Here is a 17,500-nt window from a genome sequence, read left to right as displayed (position 1 = left end):
TCACCTGTATTTATGATCTTTGCTGGAGTTCGGAAGTGAAAATGAAAGTTCTGTGTGAAATGAGTTTGTCTGTCTGCGGTCATAGTTTCTGTTCAACAATCAATTAAACAACACAAACATAGCCGAGTGATTCATGTTTACATCTGCAGGTTTGTCATGCATTCATGAAGCCAATATCTGATGTTTATTTAGTGCTGGTTTTGAAGTAAAGAGAGAAGTTGTGTTGGGGAAATCTGAAATTAAAATGAACTCAATTCTTAAATAATTTCTTGGACGTTTCGAGACAGCCGGACTAAAGTGATCCAAGCACTGGAAAGTTGTTTGCTTGATTATTTCTTTAATTTTCCCACTTTAAAATTTATTTATTTTTTTACCTATATTGATATTGCAATACTTGATTTAACCTCAGCTGTATTTGTGTCATATTACAACAATGGAAACCTCAATATCGCGATCGCTCAAAGTTCACCTCCAGGTTAGTCTCGAAGCTGAAATATTCTTCTGTTTTATGGCGAGAAAGAGACATTTATTTACTTCTTCCCTTCAGAATGATGATGCTTTCTGTAAAGATACGGGTTTGGGATTCATGTCCTTTGAGAAACGATCAGATTATCAAAATAATATGTGCTGGCCTGGGCAAGGATTAATCACACCCGAAATAAAAGTTTGTGTTTTAATAAAATATCTGCATATGTTTATATTTATTCATAATTTATATTATATAGGAAATATCAATATTTTATATAGGCCTATAAATGACACATTTTTCTAATATATGTATATCATTAGTAGGCTACACACACATATATTTTGTAAACAGTTTTTTATTTTGGATGCGATTAATCGTTTCACGGCACTAATAAACATGAATGCTCGATCCCGAGTCTGCTCTTCTCCATAAATCTGATTTCACTGGCAGAAAGTGAGGACGAGCCTCAACGCTTTGGTTCTCAAAGACTCAAACCCTTCCCGCCTGAAAGCTGAACGCTGATCTTGATCAGGCTGAGCTCTGAGTGATCATCATCTCCTGTTGGTCTGAGGTTTCCGTAAACACCTCGACACAGAGCCGTGTTGTGGTCAGATATAACCAGGGCAGTAATCTCTGTGCTGTGTTTCTCAGGTCCATGGCAGCTCTGGGCGTTCAGGTTCCTCGGAGATGAGCTTGACACCCGTTCTGGAGGAAACGTTGATCAAACGTTCTCAGCAGAAGAAGCGAACGTCTCCGCTCAACTATAAAGAGAGAGTGTTCGTGCTCACCAAGAGCAAACTCACGTACTATGAGCTCAGAGCCGAGGTGAGAGGACGCTTTACTCAAAATATTAGCACACGAAAGCCTTCAAAATGTTCTGGTAATGTTTTTTGGGTTATGAGAGGGAACATATCATTGTATCATTCTTTAAACGTTACGGGTAGAGACGCACGATATATCGGCATCGGCTGATACATGTTCAGTTTTAATGTCATCGTCATCGGCCCGATAATAAAATGTGTCCGATATATTAAAGCTGATAAATAATGTATTATTTCCTCCAGCTGAGACTCTTCAGATGTTCAACATGATGATTATGACGTGCTTGAAATATGTTTGGAAAATACAGTTCAGTGCAACATGTTCTGTCATATCAGCTTCATAAAATCATAATGATTTGGGACGTGGCTTTTAATGGTGAGACTTTTGTTTTTGTAATCAGACTCTCAAAAATTATATAAAACTTGTATTTAGATTTAGCGGCCAATATATCGGTTATCGGCCAACATGTTCATCAGTGCATCCCTAGTTATGGAGCGTTACTTCTCTGAACAAACGACAGACGAACATAACTCAAACGTTTCATGATCGATGTATAAATAATGTTTTTGTGCTAACGCGTTGAAAACATGATTTTTAAAAAATTCTATTCGGACTTTAAAAGTGTGTGTACTCCAGAACCTGCGCAGAATCCCCTTTATAACCCCAGTCAGAGGAAGAGTGTGAACATGCGTCTCCTCCCCGAAATAACCATATATGGCTAACAATGCCTCGTTTACTATCCTCATCTGCATATCATTTGCATATGCATATTCATCCATGTGATCCCACGTTTAACGGTACAAGACTTTAGGGGAATATGAGATACGGACGTGCGTCGCATTACATTGATAAAAAGTATTTAGTAGCCAACCCTTGCCTTGTTTTTGAATAGATAAATCAAATAGTACAAAATACATTTCAGAGAAAGTTTTTCTAAATCTTTTCCACTTAATTGCTTTATATTTTGAATGGAAACAGATGTGTGTTTGAGTGTTTGAGTCTGAGTTCAGTTTTCAGTCTGATCTGAGTCCATAAGTCTGATTGAGGGTTATTGAGTGTGATTGAGGGTTATTGAGTGTGATTGAGGATTATTGAGTGTGATTGAGGGTTATTGAGTGTGATTGAGGGTTATTGAGTGTGATTGAGGGTTATTGAGTCTGATTGAGGGTTATTGAGTGTGATTGAGGGTTATTGAGTGTGATTGAGGGTTATTGAGTGTGATTGAGGGTTATTGAGTCTGATTGAGGGTTATTGAGTGTGATTGAGGGTTATTGAGTGTGATTGAGGGTTATTGAGTCTGATTGAGGGTTATTGAGTGTGATTGAGGGTTATTGAGTGTGATTGAGGGTTATTGAGTGTGATTGAGGGTTATTGAGTGTGATTGAGGGTTATTGAGTCTGATTGAGGGTTATTGAGTGTGATTGAGGGTTATTGAGTGTGATTGAGGGTTATTGAGTCTGATTGAGGGTTATTGAGTGTGATTGAGGGTTATTGAGTGTGATTGAGGGTTATTGAGTGTGATTGAGGGTTATTGAGTGTGATTGAGGGTTATTGAGTGTGATTGAGGGTTATTGAGTGTGATTGAGGGTTATTGAGTGTGATTGAGGGCTATTGAGAGTGATTGAGGGTTATTGAGTGGGATTGAGGGTTATTGAGTGTGATTGAGGGTTATTGAGTGTGATTGAGGGTTATTGAGTGTGATTGAGGGCTATTGAGTGTGATTGAGGGCTATTGAGTGTGATTGAGGGTTATTGAGTGTGATTGAGGGCTATTGAGTGTGATTGAGGGCTATTTAGTGTGATTGAGGGCTATTGAGTGTGATTGAGGGTTATTGAGTGTGATTGAGGGCTATTGAGTGTGATTGAGGGTTATTGAGTCTGATTTGAGGGCTATTGAGTGTGATTGAGGGTTATTGAGAGTGATTGAGGGTTATTGAGTGTGATTGAGGGCTATTGAGTGTGATTGAGGGTTATTGAGTCTGATTTGAGGGCTATTGAGTGTGATTGAGGGTTATTGAGAGTGATTGAGGGTTATTGAGTCTGATTGAGGGTTATTGAGTGTGATTGAGGGTTATTGAGTCTGATTGAGGGTTATTGAGTGTGATTGAGGGTTATTGAGTGTGATTGAGGGTTATTGAGTGTGATTGAGGGTTATTGAGTGTGATTGAGGGTTATTGAGTGTGATTGAGGGTTATTGAGTGTGATTGAGGGTTATTGAGAGTGATTGAGGGTTATTGAGTGTGATTGAGGGTTATTGAGTGTGATTGAGGGTTTTTGAGTCTGATTGAGGGTTATTGAGAGTGATTGAGGGTTATTGAGTCTGATTGAGGGTAATTGAGTGTGATTGAGGGTTATTGAGTGTGATTGAGGGTTATTGAGTGTGATTGAGGGTTTTTGAGTCTGATTGAGGGCTATTGAGAGTGATTGAGGGTTATTGAGTGTGATTGAGGGTTATTGAGTGTGATTGAGGGTTATTGAGTCTGATTTGAGGGCTATTGAGTGTGATTGAGGGTTATTGAGTCTGATTGAGGGTTATTGAGTGTGATTGAGGGTTATTGAGTCTGATTGAGGGTTATTGAGTGTGATTGAGGGTTATTGAGTGTGATTGAGGGTTATTGAGTCTGATTGAGGGTTGTTGAGTGTGATTGAGGGTTATTGAGTGTGATTGAGGGTTTTTGAGTCTGATTGAGGGTTATTGAGTGTGATTGAGGGTTATTGAGTCTGATTGAGGGTTGTTGAGTGTGATTGAGGGTTATTGAGTCTGATTGAGGGTTATTGAGTGTGATTGAGGGTTATTGAGTGTGATTGAGGGTTATTGAGTCTGATTGAGGGTTATTGAGAGTGATTGAAGGTTATTGAGTCTGATTGAGGGTTATTGAGTGTGATTGAGGGTTATTGAGTGTGATTGAGGGTTATTGAGTGTGATTGAGGGTTTTTGAGTCTGATTGAGGGTTATTGAGAGTGATTGAGGGTTATTGAGTGTGATTGAGGGTTATTGAGTGTGATTGAGGGTTATTGAGTCTGATTGAGGGTTATTGAGTGTGATTGAGGGTTATTGAGTCTGATTGAGGGTTATTGTGTCTGATTGAGGGTTATTGAGTCTGATTGAGGGTTATTGAATGTGATTGAGGGTTATTGAGTCTGATTGAGGGTTATTGAGTCTGATTGAGTGTGATTGAGGATTATTGAGAGTGATTGAGTGTGATTGAGGGTTATTGAGCCTGATTGAGGGTTATTGAGTCTGATTGAGGGTTATTGAGTGTGATTGAGGGTTATTGAGTCTGATTGAGGGTTATTGAGTCTGATTGAGGGTTATTGAGTCTGATTGAGGGTTATTGAGTGTGATTGAGGGTTATTGAGTGTGATTGAGGGTTATTGAGAGTGATTGAGGGTTATTGAGTGTGATTGAGGGTTATTGAGTGTGATTGAGGGTTATTGAGTCTCATTGAGGGCTATTGAGTGTGATTGAGGGTTATTGAGGGTGATTGAGGGTTATTGAGTGTGATTGAGGGTTATTGAGTGTGATTGAGGGTTATTGAGAGTGATTGAGGGTTATTGAGTCTCATTGAGGGCTATTGAGTGTGATTGAGGGTTATTGAGTGTGATTGAGGGTTATTGAGTGTGATTGAGGGTTATTGAGTCTGATTGAGGGTTATTGAGTCTGATTGAGGGTTATTGAGTGTGATTGAGGGTTATTGAGTGTGATTGAGGGTTATTGAGTGTGATTGAGGGTTATTGAGTCTGATTGAGGGTTATTGAATGTGATTGAGGGTTATTGAGTGTGATTGAGGGTTATTGAGTCTGATTTGAGGGTTATTGAGTGTGATTGAGGGTTATTGATTGTGGTTGAGGGTTATTGAGTGTGATTGAGGGTTATTGAGTGTGATTGAGGGTTATTGAGTCTGATTGAGGGTTATTGAATGTGATTGAGGGTTATTGAGTCTGATTGAGGGTTATTGAGTGTGATTGAGTCTGATTGAGGGTTATTGAGTGTGATTGAGGGTTATTGAGTCTGATTGAGGGTTATTGAGTGTGATTGAGGGTTATTGAGTGTGGTTGAGTGTTATTGAGTGTGATTGAGGTTTATTGAGTGTGATTGAGGGTTATAGGTTATTGAGTGTGATTGAGGGTTATTGAGTGTGATTGAGGGTTATTGAGTGTGATTGAGGGTTATTGATTGTGATTGAGGGTTATTGATTGTGATTGAGGGTTATTGAGTCGGATTGAGTCGGATTGAGTGTGATTGAGGGTTATTGAGTGTGATTGAGGGTTATTGAGTGTGATTGAGGGTTATTGAGTCTGATTGAGGGTTATTGAGTATGATTGAGGGTTATTGAGTGTGATTGAGGGTTATTGAGTCTGATTGAGGGTTATGGAGTGTGATTGAGGGTTATTGAGTCTGATTGAGGGTGATTGAGGGTTATTGAGTCTGATTGAGTGTGATTGAGGGTTATTGAGTCTGATTGAGGGTTATTGAGTCTAATTGAGGGTTATTGAGTCTGATTGAGGGTTATTGAGTCTGATTGAGGGTTATTGAGTCTGATTTAGGGGGATTGAGGGTTATTGAGTCTGATTGAGTGTGATTGAGGGTTATTGAGTGTGATTGAGGGTTATTGAGTGTGATTGAGGGTTATTGAGTGTGATTGAGGGTTATTGAGTCTGATTGAGGGTTATTGAGTCTGATTGAGGGTTATTGAGTCTGATTGAGTGTGATTGAGGGTTATTGAGTCTGATTGAGGGTTATTGAGTCTGATTGAGGGTTATTGAGTCTGATTGAGTGTGATTGAGGGTTATTGAGTGTGATTGAGGGTTATTGAGTGTGATTGAGGGTTATTGAGTGTGATTGAGGGTTATTGAGTGTGATTGAGGGTTATTGAGTGTGATTGAGGGTTATTGAGTGTGATTGAGGATTATTGAGTCTGATTAAGGGTTGTGTTTTGCAGAAGAGGCTGAAGAAGGGCTCGGTGGATCTGCAGAGGATCAAGTGTGTGGAGATCGTGAAGAACTGCACCTCCATCATCCCCTGCCAGAACAAATACCCCTTCCAGGTTTTTATTACAACTTCAACACATCAAAACTGATGCGCAAACACACAATACACACTGTAACAAAATATATTTATCATGAAGTTATCGTTGGAGAACGTCTTACAAGAACAGGCTTTCTACTTCAACATTTCACTTGTTAATTGCCATTTCTTTGTAAATTATTTGTGAAATTTACTAGCAATTTCTGAGTGAAAAATGTTTCTGCACCAAATTTATTTGGTATACAACAGATGTTTATTGTTCACTCTTAAAATTAAAGGTTATTTAAGTCACCTTTATTTATACAGCGCTTTTTACAATACCGAGTTCAGAGCAGCTTTACAGAGATAACCGGATAATAATGCAACAAAGTTTGTTTCTAGAAGAAAATAGCATCACAGTCCAGCTTAAGTTCAGTGATGATGAATTTCTGTTGTAAAGAAGTTATTAATTTAGTTCATTTATATATAGAGAGGAGGAAACAGTGATGTCATCGTCCAGCTCAGTTCAGTTCTCATATAATGGTTCCATGAGGAACATTTAACATCATTAATGTTGTTAATAATATTATGATCATTAGCCTCTAGGAAAACATTGGTTGTTTAAAACACGAGACACGGACGGATCAGATCACGATCTCTCTCTCTCTCTTCAGGTTGTTCATGATTCCACCACGCTGTATATTTTCGCTCCCAGTAATGAGAGTCGAAGCCTTTGGGTCCAGAACATCAAGGAAGGTCAGTGAGATTCTCATGCGTTTCATTAATCGTCTATGATCTTCATACGCAACATGTATTTAAGGAATGTACTGTGTGTAAATAAGCTCGACCCAAAACCACTGAAACTACTGAAGAAACAGTCACACTTCCACAGTGAACGCAGAACTGACACACTGTCGAGGAACGAAGAGCCGCAAATGACAAATATATCAAAAATAAATCATTTAAAAATACTTTTTTTGTCTTTAAACATGATGTATGTGGTATTTATTCGTTCCAGACCACCTTCATTTGAATCTCTTTTCACACACACTTTGTCTCAAAGCAGCTTTACAGAAGTACATTATGTTAATATTTGTAACATCTTAATGTCTCCTAGTCAAATTGATCAGGTTGGACAGACAGGATAGTTTAGATTGGGAGACGATATAAAGCACCATCCGCATGAGATTTGTTGTGTTGGTAGAAACACCCGATTATAGCACTTGCACACGGAGAAAGTAAGATTTTCATGATATGTCCCCTTTAATGCTCACACATGACCCCTCCAATGCAGACAGCTGTGTGTGTGTGTGTGTTCCTCAGAGATCAAACACAACGCTCAGATCGCAGCCAAGTTCCACCCTCAGTTCTGGCAGGAGGGCGAGTGGCTGTGCTGTGGACAGGCGGATAAACTCGCGCCGGGCTGTGAGGGCTACAACCTGTTCGGGGACGGTGAGAGCCCCGCCCACATCTCTACATCCAATCACCAGCAGAACCAAGACCCGCCCACATCTCTACATCCAATCACCAGCAGAACCAAGACCCGCCCACATCTCTACATCCAATCACCAGCAGAACCAAGACCCGCCCACATCTCTACATCCAATCACCAGCAGAACCAAGACCCGCCCACATCTCTACATCCAATCACCAACATAACCAAGCCCCGCCCACATCTCTACATCCAATCACCAGCAGAACCAAGACCCGCCCACATCTCTACATCCAATCACCAACATAACCAAGCCCCGCCCACATCTCTACATCCAATCACCAACATAACCAAGACCCGCCCACATCTCTACATCCAATCACCAACATAACCAAGACACGCCCACATCTCTACATCCAATCACCAACATAACCAAGACCCGCCCACATCTCTACATCCAATCACCAACATAACCAAGACCCGCCCCCATCTCTACATCCAATCACCAGCAGAACCAAGACCCGCCCACATCTCTACATCCAATCACCAACATAACCAAGCCCCGCCCACATCTCTACATCCAATCACCAACATAACCAAGACCCGCCCACATCTCTACATCCAATCACCAGCAGAACCAAGACCCGCCCACATCTCTACATCCAATCACCAGCAGAACCAAGACCCGCCCACATCTCTACATCCAATCACCAACTTAACCAAGACCCGCCCACATCTCTACATCCAATCACCAACATAACCAAGCCCCGCCCACATCTCTACATCCAATCACCAACATAACCAAGCCCCGCCCACATCTCTACATCCAATCACCGACATAACCAAGACACGCCCACATCTCTACATCCAATCACCGACATAACCAAGACACGCCCACATCTCTACATCCAATCACCGACATAACCAAGACCCGCCCACATCTCTACATCCAATCACCAGCAGAACCAAGACCCGCCCACATATCTACATCCAATCACCGACATAACCAAGACACGCCCACATGTCTACATCCAATCACCGACATAACCAAGCCCCGCCCACATCTCTACATCCAATCACCAACATAACCAAGACACGCCCACATCTCTACATCCAATCATCAGCAGATACAAGCCCCCGCCCACATCTCTACATCCAATCACCAACATAACCAAGCCCCGCCCACATCTCTACATCCAATCACCAACATACATTTACATTTAGTCATTTAGCAGACGCTTTTATCCAAAGCGACTTACAACTGAGGACTACAGCAAGCGAGTCATCGTGAAGAGGCAAAAATAACGCAAGAAGTGCTCAAAATACAAAGTTCAGGCATTGCTCAGAGTAGCATAAGCCAAACAAGGGAGGATAAAAGTTTTTTTTTATTTTATTTTTTATTTTTTTTATTTTTTATGTCAAGTGCTCACGGAAGAGATGAGTTTTCAGTTGTCTTTTGAATGTAGTCAGGGATTCTGCATTCCGGACGAGGGTAGGGAGATCATTCCACCAGCATGGAACCGTGAATGAGAATGTTCTGGAGAGTGATTTTGTAGCTCTCTGTGATGGTACCACGAGCCGTCGCTCATTGACCGATCGCAGGCTTCTGGTAGGGATGTAGACTCGTAGGAGCGAGTGAAAGTAGGAGGGAGCTGAGCCTGTGGTCGTTCTGTAAGCAAGTGTCAATGCCTTGAACTTGATGCGAGCAGCGAGTGGTAGCCAGTGCAGAGAGATGAACAGAGGAGTGACGTGGGCCCTTTTCGGCTCGTTGAAGACAAGACGGGCTGCAGCATTCTGGATCATTTGTAGAGGTTTAATTGCACATGATGGAAGACCAGCCAGAAGAGCATTGCAGTAATCAAGCCTAGAGATCACCAAGGCCTGGGCGAGAAGTTGTGTTGCCTGCTCAGTTAGGAAGGGCCTGATCTTCCTGATGTTGTGCAGTGCAAACCTGCATGATCGAGCTGTCTTTGTGATGTGGTCTGTGAAGGTCAGATGCTCATCAAATGTTACTCCAAGGTTTCTGACCGACCTTGATGGGGTGATTAAAGTTGAATCTAGCTGGATAGTGAAGTCGTGCTGTAGAGACGAATTGGCAGGGAGGACGAGAAGCTCAGTCTTTGCCAGGTTGAGTTGCAGGTGATGTTCCTTCATCCATGCCGAGATGTCCGCCAGGCAGCTTGAGATACGTGCAGCTACTGTGGGATCATCAGGTGGAAATGAGAGGTAGAGCTGGGTGTCATCAGCATAGCAGTGGTAAGAGAAGCCATGTGCCTGTATGATGGGTCCCAGTGATGTGGTGTAAATGGAGAAGAGGAGCGGTCCAAGAACTGAACCCTGAGGAACCCCTGTAGTCAGTTGATGTGCTTTGGATACCTCACCTCTCCATGCGACCCTGAAGGACCTACCTGTGAGATAGGACTCAAACCAGTGGAGAGGAGTTCCTGTGATGCCCAGTGATGAGAGGGTGGACAGGAGGATCTGATGATTCACGGTGTCGAAGGCAGCAGACAGATCCAGGAGAATGAGAACTGATGATTTGGAGGCAGCTTTTGCGATCCGCAGGGCTTCTGTGACTGACAGCAATGCAGTTTCGGTTGAATGCCCTTTCTTGAAGCCAGATTGGTTTACATCTAGTTGGTTGGTCAGAGAGAGGAAAGATGATACTTGGTTGAAGGCAACTCGTTCAAGTGTTTTCGCAATGAATGGTAGGAGAGAGACAGGTCTATAATTTTCTAAGAGTGATGTGTTTAATGTCGGTTTCTTAAGCAGTGGAGTTACCCGAGCCTGCTTGAATGCTGTAGGAACCAAGCCCCCGCCCACATCTCTACATCCAATCACCGACATAACCAAGACACGCCCACATCTCTACATCCAATCACCGACATAACCAAGACACGCCCACATCTCTACATCCAATCACCGACATAACCAAGACCCGCCCACATCTCTACATCCAATCACCAGCAGAACCAAGACCCGCCCACATATCTACATCCAATCACCGACATAACCAAGACACGCCCACATGTCTACATCCAATCACCGACATAACCAAGCCCCGCCCACATCTCTACATCCAATCACCAACATAACCAAGACACGCCCACATCTCTACATCCAATCACCAGCAGATACAAGCCCCCCCCCACATCTCTACATCCAATCACCAACATAACCAAGACACGCCCACATCTCTACATCCAATCATCAGCAGATACAAGCCCCCGCCCACATCTCTACATCCAATCACCAACATAACCAAGCCCCGCCCACATCTCTACATCCAATCACCAACATAACCAAGCCCCCCCGCCCACATCTCTACATCCAATCACCAGCAGAACCAAGACCCGCCCACATCTCTACATCCAATCACCAACATAACCAAGCCCCGCCCACATCTCTACATCCAATCACCAACATAACCAAGCCCCGCCCACATCTCTACATCCAATCACCAACATAACCAAGACACGCCCACATCTCTACATCCAATCACCGACATAACCAAGACCCGCCCACATCTCTACATCCAATCACCAGCAGAACCAAGACACGCCCACATATCTACATCCAATCACCGACATAACCAAGACACGCCCACATATCTACATCCAATCACCGACATAACCAAGCCCCGCCCACATCTCTACATCCAATCACCAACATAACCAAGACACGCCCACATCTCTACATCCAATCACCAACATAACCAAGCCCCGCCCACATCTCTACATCCAATCACCAACATAACCAAGACACGCCCACATCTCTACATCCAATCACCAGCAGATACAAGCCCCCGCCCACATCTCTACATCCAATCACCAACATAACCAAGCCCCGCCCACATCTCTACATCCAATCACCAACATAACCAAGACACGCCCACATCTCTACATCCAATCACCAACATAACCAAGCCCCGCCCACATCTCTACATCCAATCCCCGACATAACCAAGACACGCCCACATCTCTACATCCAATCACCAACATAACCAAGCCCCACCCACAATATGTACTGTAGTCTCTACTGTAGTCTGTACTGTAGTCTCTACTGTAGTCTCTACTGTAGTCTGTACTGTAGTCTCTACTGTAGTCTCTACTGTAGTCTGTACTGTAGTCTCTACTGTAGTCTCTACTGTAGTCTGTACTGTAGTCTGTACTGTAGTCTGTACTGTAGTCTCTACTGTAGTCTCTACTGTAGTCTGTACTGTAGTCTCTACTGTAGTCTGTACTGTAGTCTCTACTGTAGTCTGTACTGTAGTCTGTACTGTGGTCTGTACTGTGGTCTGTACTGTGGTCTGTACTGTGGTCTCTACTGTGGTCTGTACTGTAGTCTCTACTGTAGTCTCTACTGTAGTCTGTACTGTAGTCTGTACTGTAGTCTGTACTGTGGTCTGTACTGTGGTCTGTACTGTGGTCTGTACTGTGGTCTGTACTGTGGTCTGTACTGTGGTCTGTACTGTAGTCTGTACTGTAGTCTCTACTGTAGTCTCTACTGTAGTCTGTACTGTAGTCTGTACTGTAGTCTGTACTGTAGTCTGTACTGTAGTCTGTACTGTAGTCTGTACTGTAGTCTGTACTGTGGTCTGTACTGTGGTCTGTACTGTAGTCTCTACTGTAGTCTGTACGTTAGTCTCTACTGTAGTCTCTACTGTAGTCTCTACTGTAGTCTCTACTGTAGTCTCTACTGTAGTCTCTACTGTAGTCTGTACTGTAGTCTGTACTGTAGTCTCTACTGTAGTCTCTACTGTAGTCTCTACTGTAGTCTCTACTGTAGTCTCTACTGTAGTCTGTACTGTAGTCTCTACTGTAGTCTGTACTGTAGTCTGTACTGTAGTCTCTACTGTAGTCTGTACTGTAGTCTGTACTGTAGTCTCTACTGTAGTCTCTACTGTAGTCTGTACTGTAGTCTGTACTGTGGTCTGTACTGTGGTCTGTACTGTGGTCTCTACTGTAGTCTGTACTGTAGTCTCGACTGTAGTCTGTACTGTAGTCTGTACTGTAGTCTGTACTGTAGTCTCTACTGTAGTCTGTACTGTAGTCTCGACTGTAGTCTCGACTGTAGTCTCTACTGTAGTCTGTACTGTAGTCTGTACTGTAGTCTCGACTGTAGTCTCTACTGTAGTCTCTACTGTAGTCTCTACTGTAGTCTGTACTGTAGTCTGTACTGTAGTCTGTACTGTAGTTTCTACTGTAGTCTCTACTGTAGTCTCTACTGTAGTCTCTACTGTGGTCTGTACTGTAGTCTCTACTGTAGTCTCTACTGTAGTCTGTACTGTAGTCTGTACTGTAGTTTCTACTGTAGTCTCTACTGTAGTCTCTACTGTAGTCTCTACTGTAGTCTCTACTGTAGTCTGTACTGTAGTCTCTACTGTAGTCTACTGTAGTCTGTACTGTAGTCTGTACTGTAGTCTCTACTGTAGTCTCTACTGTAGTCTGTACTGTAGTCTCTACTGTAGTCTGTACTGTAGTCTGTACTGTAGTCTGTACTGTAGTCTCTACTGTAGTCTGTACTGTAGTCTCTACTGTAGTCTGTACTGTGGTCTGTACTGTGGTCTGTACTGTGGTCTGTACTGTGGTCTCTACTGTAGTCTGTACTGTGGTCTGTACTGTGGTCTGTACTGTGGTCTGTACTGTGGTCTGTACTGTGGTCTGTACTGTGGTCTCTACTGTAGTCTGTACTGTAGTCTCTACTGTAGTCTGTACTGTAGTCTCTACTGTAGTCTCTACTGTAGTCTGTACTGTAGTCTCTACTGTAGTCTGTACTGTAGTCTCTACTGTAGTCTGTACTGTAGTCTGTACTGTGGTCTGTACTGTGGTCTGTACTGTGGTCTGTACTGTGGTCTGTACTGTGGTCTGTACTGTGGTCTCTACTGTGGTCTGTACTGTAGTCTCTACTGTAGTCTGTACTGTAGTCTGTACTGTAGTCTGTACTGTAGTCTGTACTGTAGTCTGTACTGTAGTCTGTACTGTAGTCTGTACTGTGGTCTGTACTGTGGTCTGTACTGTGGTCTGTACTGTGGTCTGTACTGTAGTCTGTACTGTAGTCTGTACTGTAGTCTCTACTGTAGTCTCTACTGTAGTCTGTACTGTAGTCTGTACTGTAGTCTGTACTGTAGTCTGTACTGTAGTCTGTACTGTAGTCTGTACTGTAGTCTGTACTGTAGTCTGTACTGTAGTCTGTACTGTGGTCTGTACTGTGGTCTGTACTGTAGTCTCTACTGTAGTCTGTACGTTAGTCTCTACTGTAGTCTGTACTGTAGTCTCTACTGTAGTCTCTACTGTAGTCTCTACTGTAGTCTCTACTGTAGTCTGTACTGTAGTCTCTACTGTAGTCTGTACTGTAGTCTCTACTGTAGTCTCTACTGTAGTCTCTACTGTAGTCTCTACTGTAGTCTCTACTGTAGTCTCTACTGTAGTCTGTACTGTAGTCTCTACTGTAGTCTCGACTGTAGTCTGTACTGTAGTCTCTACTGTAGTCTGTACTGTAGTCTGTACTGTAGTCTCTACTGTAGTCTCTACTGTAGTCTGTACTGTAGTCTGTACTGTGGTCTGTACTGTGGTCTGTACTGTGGTCTCTACTGTAGTCTGTACTGTAGTCTCGACTGTAGTCTCTACTGTAGTCTGTACTGTAGTCTGTACTGTAGTCTGTACTGTAGTCTCTACTGTAGTCTGTACTGTAGTCTCGACTGTAGTCTCGACTGTAGTCTCTACTGTAGTCTGTACTGTAGTCTGTACTGTAGTCTCGACTGTAGTCTCTACTGTAGTCTCTACTGTAGTCTCTACTGTAGTCTGTACTGTAGTCTGTACTGTAGTCTGTACTGTAGTTTCTACTGTAGTCTCTACTGTAGTCTCTACTGTAGTCTCTACTGTGGTCTGTACTGTAGTCTCTACTGTAGTCTCTACTGTAGTCTGTACTGTAGTCTGTACTGTAGTTTCTACTGTAGTCTCTACTGTAGTCTCTACTGTAGTCTCTACTGTAGTCTCTACTGTAGTCTCTACTGTAGTCTGTACTGTAGTCTCTACTGTAGTCTACTGTAGTCTGTACTGTAGTCTGTACTGTAGTCTCTACTGTAGTCTCTACTGTAGTCTGTACTGTAGTCTCTACTGTAGTCTGTACTGTAGTCTGTACTGTAGTCTGTACTGTAGTCTCTACTGTAGTCTGTACTGTAGTCTCTACTGTAGTCTGTACTGTGGTCTGTACTGTGGTCTGTACTGTGGTCTGTACTGTGGTCTCTACTGTAGTCTGTACTGTGGTCTGTACTGTGGTCTGTACTGTGGTCTGTACTGTGGTCTGTACTGTGGTCTGTACTGTGGTCTCTACTGTAGTCTGTACTGTAGTCTCTACTGTAGTCTGTACTGTAGTCTGTACTGTAGTCTGTACTGTAGTCTGTACTGTAGTCTGTACTGTGGTCTGTACTGTGGTCTGTACTGTGGTCTGTACTGTAGTCTGTACTGTAGTCTCTACTGTAGTCTCTACTGTAGTCTGTACTGTAGTTTCTACTGTAGTCTGTACTGTAGTCTGTACTGTAGTCTGTACTGTAGTCTGTACTGTAGTCTGTACTGTGGTCTGTACTGTAGTCTCTACTGTAGTCTCTACTGTAGTCTGTACGTTAGTCTCTACTGTAGTCTGTACTGTAGTCTCTACTGTAGTCTCTACTGTAGTCTCTACTGTAGTCTCTACTGTAGTCTGTACTGTAGTCTCTACTGTAGTCTGTACTGTAGTCTGTACTGTAGTCTGTACTGTAGTCTGTACTGTAGTCTCTACTGTAGTCTGTACTGTAGTCTCTACTGTAGTCTCTACTGTAGTCTGTACTGTAGTCTGTACTGTAGTCTCTACTGTAGTCTGTACTGTAGTCTCGACTGTAGTCTGTACTGTAGTCTGTACTGTAGTCTCTACTGTAGTCTCTACTGTAGTCTGTACTGTAGTCTGTACTGTGGTCTGTACTGTGGTCTCTACTGTAGTCTGTACTGTAGTCTCGACTGTAGTCTCTACTGTAGTCTGTACTGTAGTCTCTACTGTAGTCTGTACTGTAGTCTCGACTGTAGTCTCTACTGTAGTCTGTACTGTAGTCTCGACTGTAGTCTCTACTGTAGTCTGTACTGTAGTCTCTACTGTAGTCTGTACTGTAGTCTGTACTGTAGTTTCTACTGTAGTCTGTACTGTAGTCTCTACTGTAGTCTTTACTGTAGTCTCTACTGTAGTCTCTACTGTGGTCTGTACTGTAGTCTGTACTGTAGTCTCTACTGTAGTCTGTACTGTAGTCTGTACTGTAGTTTCTACTGTAGTCTGTACTGTAGTCTCTACTGTAGTCTTTACTGTAGTCTCTACTGTAGTCTCTACTGTGGTCTGTACTGTAGTCTGTACTGTAGTCTCTACTGTAGTCTACTGTAGTCTGTACTGTAGTCTCTACTGTAGTCTGTACTGTAGTCTCTACTGTAGTCTGTACTGTAGTCTCTACTGTAGTCTGTACTGTAGTCTGTACTGTAGTCTTTACTGTAGTCTCTACTGTAGTCTCTACTGTAGTCTCTACTGTGGTCTGTACTGTAGTCTGTACTGTAGTCTCTACTGTAGTCTCTACTGTAGTCTCTACTGTAGTCTCTACTGTAGTCTGTACTGTAGTCTGTACTGTAGTCTGTACTGTAGTCTGTACTGTAGTCTCTACTGTAGTCTCGACTGTAGTCTCTACTGTAGTCTGTACTGTAGTCTGTACTGTAGTCTGTACTGTAGTCTGTACTGTAGTCTGTACTGTAGTCTCTACTGTAGTCTGTACTGTAGTCTCGACTGTAGTCTGTACTGTAGTCTGTACTGTAGTCTGTACTGTAGTCTGTACTGTAGTCTCTACTGTAGTCTCGACTGTAGTCTCTACTGTAGTCTGTACTGTAGTCTCTACTGTAGTCTGTACTGTAGTCTGTACTGTAGTCTGTACTGTAGTCTGTACTGTAGTCTCTACTGTAGTCTCGACTGTAGTCTCTACTGTAGTCTGTACTGTAGTCTGTACTGTAGTCTGTACTGTAGTCTGTACTGTAGTCTGTACTGTAGTCTCTACTGTAGTCTGTACTGTAGTCTGTACTGTAGTCTCTGCTGTAGTCTGTACTGTAGTCTCTACTGTAGTCTGTACTGTAGTCTCGACTGTAGTCTCTACTGTAGTCTGTACTGTAGTTTCTACTGTAGTCTGTACTGTAGTCTCTACTGTAGTCTCGACTGTAGTCTCTACTGTAGTCTGTACTGTAGTCTCTACTGTAGTCTCGACTGTAGTCTCTACTGTAGTCTGTACTGTAGTCTCTACTGTAGTCTGTACTGTAGTCTGTACTGTAGTCTGTACTGTAGTCTGTACTGTAGTCTGTACTGTAGTCTCTACTGTAGTCTCTACTGTAGTCTGTACTGTAGTCTGTACTGTAGTCTCTGCTGTAGTCTGTACTGTAGTCTCTACTGTAGTCTGTACTGTAGTCTCTACTGTAGTCTGTACTGTAGTCTGTACTGTAGTTTCTACTGTAGTCTGTACTGTAGTCTCTACTGTAGTCTGTACTGTAGTCTTTACTGTAGTCTCTACTGTAGTCTCTACTGTGGTCTGTACTGTAGTCTCTACTGTAGTCTCTACTGTAGTCTCTACTGTAGTCTGTACTGTAGGCTTCACATTCAGTCAGCCTCATGAAGTATTAGTAGTCGGTCTCGTATGTGACGTCTGCATTGGTTGTGTTGTTCTCCTGTCCTGTAAAGCGCTCTGACTCGAGTGTTTCTCTCCCAGTTTCCCGTAA

The 17,500-nt window shown here is 42.8% G+C and overlaps 1 protein-coding gene across 2 annotated transcripts in view; it reads left to right on the top strand.

The window, feature by feature from the left end:
• The window catches only part of tec (tec protein tyrosine kinase), a 44,096-nt gene that overhangs the window by 540 nt on the left and 26,056 nt on the right, over positions 1-17,500 (top strand). For both annotated transcript variants that reach the window (XM_079589440.1, XM_079589441.1), the window contains exons 2-6: positions 1,121-1,294; positions 6,234-6,338; positions 6,973-7,054; positions 7,622-7,750; positions 17,491-17,500. The exon at positions 17,491-17,500 is cut by the window's right edge and continues 43 nt beyond it. In XM_079589440.1, coding sequence (XP_079445566.1) covers positions 1,121-1,294; positions 6,234-6,338; positions 6,973-7,054; positions 7,622-7,750; positions 17,491-17,500 — 500 coding nt within the window. The remainder of the gene's footprint in view (positions 1-1,120; positions 1,295-6,233; positions 6,339-6,972; positions 7,055-7,621; positions 7,751-17,490) is intronic.

Source organism: Phoxinus phoxinus (genome assembly GCF_949152265.1).
Source record: "Phoxinus phoxinus genome assembly, chromosome: 18".
Taxonomy (NCBI): Eukaryota; Metazoa; Chordata; class Actinopteri; order Cypriniformes; family Leuciscidae; genus Phoxinus; species Phoxinus phoxinus.
This window is presented reverse-complemented; position numbering and strand designations above follow the sequence as displayed.